Here is a 6,415-nt window from a genome sequence, read left to right as displayed (position 1 = left end):
GAGAGTACAGGCAGAGATGGCATCACTTAATTTGGGAGAAGGAGGCCCCACCCTGGAAATCTGGGAGGGAGGGACAAATTAGGAGGCAACATCTCTGTCCGTAAGACTCTTAGCGTAGATAGAGCGTAAGTGGAGCATTTTCGCATGGGAAAAGATCTACCAAAACATGGATGTGAAACCTCTGTTAAACTACTTATATTCCATGAATATTTTACATCTATGCAACAATCAAATATTTATTTTCTAATTTCATCAAAACATAAAGGAAATAATTCCCGCAAGAACGGGCGGGGTATTATCTATTATCCTTAATCATTGACAATATTTTACATGAATCTTGAGGATGCCTGGTCTAAATTTCAATCATTAACAATATTAAATAATTATGCACCAAGCTGAACACTCCAGAAATGGCGTAAATTAGAAAGAAAAATAGTAAACAGTGAATTAACATGCAGAGATAATATTCTTTTTGCTAAATAACATGGTGTGGATGTAGGCGGTCACAAACACGTACACATACTCATCCCTAGAAACGGAAGCACATACACCCAACCACTACTGGCACCACAAAAGACTGAGCCGACAGATCTTGAGATTAACGAAATCAGTATGGCCTTGCTACCGACGAACACACAGTTTACTGGTAAAACAATAAAGCTTTTAAACCTAGAAAAGTGCAAGCATCCATGCCAAATTTAAAACTTGAACCCGGACGGGCAAGTTGCATGACAAAGAACCTAACCAACCAGATGGACAAGTTTCACCACAAGAAACCTAAGAGCATCTCCAGCCGTTCGACTCCCTAGGGCGTCGAAAAAGAGCCGCCTGGGAGCGAGCCGATGCTAGATTGGCCCCTGGGGGCGACCTAGCTCCCAGCCACGCCCCCAGGCGGCGCCCCCCAAGCCGCGGCAAATTCAAACTTGGTCATTCCCGCTCACAAAAAAATGCCACACGTCCGGCGATCACATAGGCCTAGTTCGGCGATCATCTTCTTGCCATAGTTCGGCGATCGAATGGGAAAGTTCGGCGTACAAAAAAGAGAGGGCGGGCGTACACCGCATCACACGGCGGGATCGTCCTCCGGCGTGGGGGTGCGCGGGCTAGGCGCTGTCGGAGCTGCTTCTGTGCTGGGCGGCGTCGGCTCGGCTTCTGTGCTGTTGGGCGTCGTGGAGGCATCATCGCTCGGGCTTGGCGGCGGCATCGCCGTAGGAGTGGGAGTTGGCGACGCCATTGACGGCAGCTGGTTCAGGATGAGACCGCGCTCCGCCAAGTACTACGCCTTGACCGCCTCGTTGTTGCTCTGGAGCATGTCCGCCCCGCCCAGCAGGAAAGCCAGGTCGGCGTTCCTCTTCTTCGCGGCGACGTTCGTCCGGAGTAGGTCGAGCTTGACGGTGCTGCTCGTCATCAACGCCGACCACCTACCCTCGGTCTTCTCTTGATGTAGGGCGGCCCGGGCCTGTGCGTCGGTGAGGCAATGCTTGATGGACTCCTGCACGCGCGTGGTAGCCGAGTTGGCCTGTTTCCCCTGCTTGGCCCCCTTGTTGCCCTCGGGGCGCCCTTCTCCCGCGCCCGGCGTTGGCGCGTCCGACTTGTAGGTCTCCTTGGCCTTGGCGAGGGTGCGCCGAACATCCGCCACTTGTCGCACTTCTCGATCCGTTTGAAGACGTGGAGGTATTTGAAATCTTGGTCGCTGCTGTCCTGCCGGAACATGCCGAACATCCGCACAAGCTGCGTCGAGGGACTACTAGTGAGCGGCGTGCGCCCGGCGAAATTAAAAAGGAGAGGCCGGCGATCCATACCTGATCCTCGACGCTGGTGCCGCTCTCCAGACAAGCCGCGGTCTCCTCGACGATCCCATGCCATTTGTTACACGCTGATTGAATAAGCCACCAATGGTTCGCCATTGCCTTCGCTCCGTGCTGCATGTACACGCCTTTGAAGTAGGGGTCGATGAGTTTGCGTTCGTCGAACTCGGCCTTGATGCGGTCCCAATACGTGTTGATGCTCTGGTTCGTGTCGGTGATCGGGTCGAGGAAGACGACTTTCCATGCTTCGGCGAGGAACTCGTCCTGCTTGGATGCCCACTTGATGCGCGGCTCGCCGGTCCTGGTCGCCCCCTTCCTCTTCTTCCGTTTCCTCGCCGGAGCAGGCGCCGGTTCCTCCTCCTCCTTGTCCTCATCCTCCTCCGGCTCCGGCTCGTCCTCGCCGTACTCGAGCTCGCCGTCCATGTCACCGTTGAGGTCCACTTGGTCGTCCTGGGTAGTAAAGCCGGGGGACGCAGCTGCGGCGGCCGAGCCGGCCGTGATGATGTCGTCCATGTCGGCTTCGGTCGCGTCGGTGTCGCCGGGATGCGACGTGGAGGCTTGAGAGAAGGGCGGCGCACCACGGCGGAGAGGGGGTGTCGGGGAGGATGCATACGCCGGCGGGGAGTAGTTGTACGGGGGGTACTGTACTCCGGCAAAGGCAGGCGAGGGCGTGTGCTGTGCCGGGTGACCATGGGGGAAGGTGATGTTGGGGTTGAACCCACCATGCGCGTCACCATCGGCGTAGCCCGGCGACGGCGTGCAGCCCCAGGGTTGCGGCGACGACGAGAAGCCAGCCGGCGAACCGATGCTCGGCTGGCTCCAGGGCACGTACTGGCCGTGGCCCTCGGGCGGGTTCATCATCCCTAGGCGAGCCGCCTCTTGTTTGGCCGACCGCTCCGCCTATTCCGCCACCGTCGCAGCCGTGAGCCGCGCCGCGTTGTCCCTGGCCTTCTTGGCGTTGGCCCTGTTCCGCCGGTCGGTGGTAACAGCCTCCCGGTGCTGAACTTCAGCCCTCCAGCCGGCGTTGGACATGCCCGGGGGCTTGGACGGTGGCGCCCTCGGCTTCCTCTGCTTCGGCTGGGCTACGGCGGTGGTCGCAGCCGTCGCAGCGCGGGGATCACGTATTTCTTCGGCGGCATGACGGCCGGCTGGGAGGGGACGAGGAGGAAGATTGGCGGGAGGAGTGGAAAGAATGAGAGGGAAGCTGGGGGGAAAGCGGGAAGATTCGGCGGGAAAGGCCCTCCTCTCGCTGACGGAGCGGCCCCACGCCCCTTTTCGCTTGTGCTGGCGCCCCAGGCGCCCCCAAGCGCGCCGGGTTCGGCTTGGGTGCGCCGGCTATTATTTCGGCCCAACCCGGCGAAAAACTAGCTCCTGGGAACGCGACTGGGCCGATTTTCGTCCGCCGACGTTAAAAAATCGTGTGGGAAGGGCCTGTTGGGGGCGCGACAGGAGATACTCTAACAAGCTGAGCTACAGTCGTTTTTTTTTTTTTGACAGCAAAGCTACACAGTCACTTCGCAGAGAGTACTGGGACTGGGACCGAACAGAGGCTTCGCAGTTTATACACGGAAAAGCAATGGAAGTGCAAATGAGTACTACGGTTTTTTTTTTCTAGACAAGTTGTGTGGCTGGAGTGAATACCTCGCCCAGCCGGCCTGTCGCAAAAACTGCACCAGCAGTGAAATTCTGATGATTACGTAGACATAATTGATGAAGAGCTCGAGGCCGGGCATGTTTATTTATATAGAGAGAGATGCATGAGTAGGAACCCAACCCATTGGAGCCATTGCAGGCCTCGCTAGCTTCCTGGTCAGTTGTGGACGCCATAGATGGCTCTTGAAGCAGCCCACCGCTACCTGCAGCTCGCCGTCGGCCATGGCATGTCCTCGCCGGCGGGGCTGCTCCTCGTCGTAGTACCCTTACTACTGTTACTGCTAGCATCGGTAAGGAGCTCCACCAAGGCCTCACGCAAGCTGCGGCTCCCGCCTTCGCCTCCGGGCAGCCTTCCCATCATCGGCCATCTCCACCACATCGGCGCCCAGACCCACATATCCCTCCAGCACCTGGTCGACAAGTACGGCCACAACGGCCTCCTCTTCCTCCGCGCCGGCGCGGTGCCCACCGTCATCGTGTCCTCGCCCAGCGCCGCCGAGGCCGTCATGCGCACCCACGACCACATCCTCGCGTCGCGCCCGTGGTCCATGGCCTCCCACATCCTGCGCTACAACACCACCGACGTCGCCTTCTCGCCCCTGGGCGAGTACTGGCAGCACACCAGGAAGCTCGTCAACACGCACCTGCTCAGCGCCAAGAAGGTGCACTCCTTCCGCCATGGCCGTCAAGAAGAGGTATGTATACCTATACTTAGATACTTCCCCGTTGATCTTCAACCATACGATCGTTAAGTTTTTTTACGATTGTCATGTTAGTGATGGTTTTCACATTCAGCGAGATTTCGATGAAATCCACTGAATTTCCGTTCGGTTGAAATATTTCAGTAATTTCAGTTGTACACATGAATTAAAATATTTTTCAATATATTTTTAAAAAAGGTTTGTTTGGTTTATTCCAGTGCATGTTTCGCCCCTTTGGCCGAAATGCAAACTGAGATCACTGAAATTCATCAGAAAGTGAAAATCACTACTTATCCGGCTGGCTCCCTGGCTTGCTTTTAATGCACTATACTATTGCAGGTGTGCCTCGTTGTCGACAAGATTCGTGAGGCGGCAACCAACGCTCCATCCACGGCGGTGGACATGAGCGAGTTTCTGGCGGCCTACACCAACGACGTCGTAAGCCGTTCGGTGCTGGGAGCAACCCACCGGAAGAAAGGCCGCAACACGCTCTTCAGAGAGATGACCGAGACCAACGTCGACCTTCTCGTGGGATTCAACCTTGAGAACTTCATCCCTAGGTGGCCACTGACGGAGGTGCTCTTCAGGCTGGTGTGCTGGAAGGTTCAGCGACACCTCAACAAGTGGGACGCTTTGCTGGAAGAGGTCATCAAGGAGCACATCAACTTGAAGCAAGATAATTCCGCCGACTTCATCCATGTTTTCCTCTCTCTACAGCAAGAGTACGGTCTCACCGAAAATAATGTCAAGTCACTCTTGATGGTGCGTGCTTGTTTCTTTTTAATTTATTTATTTCACTTATATTTTTTCCATTTGCAAATTCATGGTTGATTTAAAAGTTATATATAGTTTTTCCATTGCAAAAGTTATATACAGTTTTTCCATTGTAAACTCAAAGGTTGATTTAAAAGTTATATATAGCCCATGTCATCTCCAGGATTTCGGGGCCCTGGTGCGAAAAGGAAAATAGGCCCTAATATTTGGAAAAAATAGTATAACTCAAGCATAATTAATATTTATATAATTTAACTTTATTTTATTTCATACATTGTTTAGAAAATTCTCAAGTACGAATGCAAAATACTAAACCAATAAACTGACCCCTTTGAGATTGAGCATCTTCTCCTTATTTTTGTTTATTCTTAAGTTTTAAGGCACCAGGACCAAGCGCAAAAGGGAGTGCATCAGGGATAGAGTAAACGTTGGGCCAAAACTGATTTTTTTTCAGACTAATACATATAGTATATGGACCCTATTTGGGGTCCTGTGCGAGCGCACAGCTCGCACAGGCCCTTCAGCGGCATGCATGGGCCATACAAATCCATATACAGTGTCCATGTTTTTGCATATATAGCCCATACTACTTATTACTACATATGCACACATGATTGTATACTAAAAGTTGACCTTTTGTTTGATCTTTACAGAACATATTTGAGGCAGCCATAGAAACATCGTATTTGGTGCTGGAATACGCCATGGCTGAGCTTATCAACAACAGACATGTTATGAAGAAACTTCAAACCGAGGTAAGGACGTTTGCATCATCCAAGGGCAAAAAGTTGGACATGATTACGGAGGAGGACCTCAGCAGCCTGCCCTACCTAAAGGCAACCATGAAAGAGGCCCTGCGCTTGCACCCACCAGGGCCTTTACTCCTCCCACACTACTCCACCGCTGACTGCAACATCGACGGATACGACATACCCGCCAAAACGCGTATCCTTGTGAACGGTTGGGCCATCGGGAGAGACCCAAAAGCTTGGGAGAGACCAGAGGATTTCATGCCGGAGAGGTTCCTACAAGATGGTCAGGAGAAATCTGGCAACCTGGGTCAAGATTTTAAGTATCTGCCATTTGGATCCGGACGCAGGATTTGCCCCGGGGCAAATTTCGCACTTGCAACAATGGAGATCATGCTAGTAAATCTCATGTACCATTTTGATTGGGAGGTTCCCAATGAGAAAGAGGGTACTGGTGGAAAGGTTAGTATGGCCGAGACGTTCGGGCTGATGCTTCGCCGAAATGAGAAACTCTACCTTGTTCCAAAGATTGTCTAATAACTAGTAGTGCCCCTGATTCCAAGTGTAAGCCTATTTAGATTTGCGCGCAATAATTAAGGTGGGGCCTAAAATAAGCATGTTGTCCATGTATTGTTGTTGTCGATCGAGAAGATGGATGAGAAGTTCAATGCACTGGTTATAGTGCAGTTATGTTGTAGTAGTCATGGAAAATAATCCATTTGAGTTGTGA

General features: G+C 52.8%; 1 protein-coding gene and 1 pseudogene across 1 annotated transcript; one reads left to right on the top strand and one right to left on the bottom strand.

Moving 5' to 3' along the window:
* Positions 1-1,276: 1,276 nt before the first annotated feature.
* On the bottom strand, positions 1,277-2,947 carry LOC147967453 (uncharacterized; annotated as a pseudogene).
* A 464-nt stretch (positions 2,948-3,411) lies between these two features.
* LOC125506869 (cytochrome P450 71C3) lies at positions 3,412-6,415 on the top strand. Its single transcript, XM_048671578.2, has 3 exons — positions 3,412-4,156; positions 4,502-4,924; positions 5,590-6,415. Exons 1-3 carry the CDS (start codon positions 3,638-3,640, stop codon positions 6,220-6,222), a joined length of 1,575 nt encoding a protein of 524 aa, XP_048527535.2. The 5' UTR covers positions 3,412-3,637; the 3' UTR covers positions 6,223-6,415.

This window comes from Triticum urartu, chromosome 5A, assembly GCF_056163025.1.
Source record: "Triticum urartu cultivar PI428250 chromosome 5A, HENAU_Tu73, whole genome shotgun sequence".
Lineage (NCBI taxonomy): Eukaryota > Viridiplantae > Streptophyta > Magnoliopsida > Poales > Poaceae > Triticum > Triticum urartu.
This window is presented reverse-complemented; position numbering and strand designations above follow the sequence as displayed.

Excerpts from the sequence above, each read along its gene's own strand:
- LOC125506869 (XM_048671578.2), top strand. The coding sequence starts at position 3,638 with ATGGCTCTTGAAGCAGCCCACCGCTACCTGCAGCTCGCCGTCGGCCAT. Across the intron at positions 4,157-4,501 it reads GCCATGGCCGTCAAGAAGAG|GTGTGCCTCGTTGTCGACAA; the intron begins GTATGTATACCT and ends ATACTATTGCAG. Across the intron at positions 4,925-5,589 it reads ATGTCAAGTCACTCTTGATG|AACATATTTGAGGCAGCCAT; the intron begins GTGCGTGCTTGT and ends TGATCTTTACAG.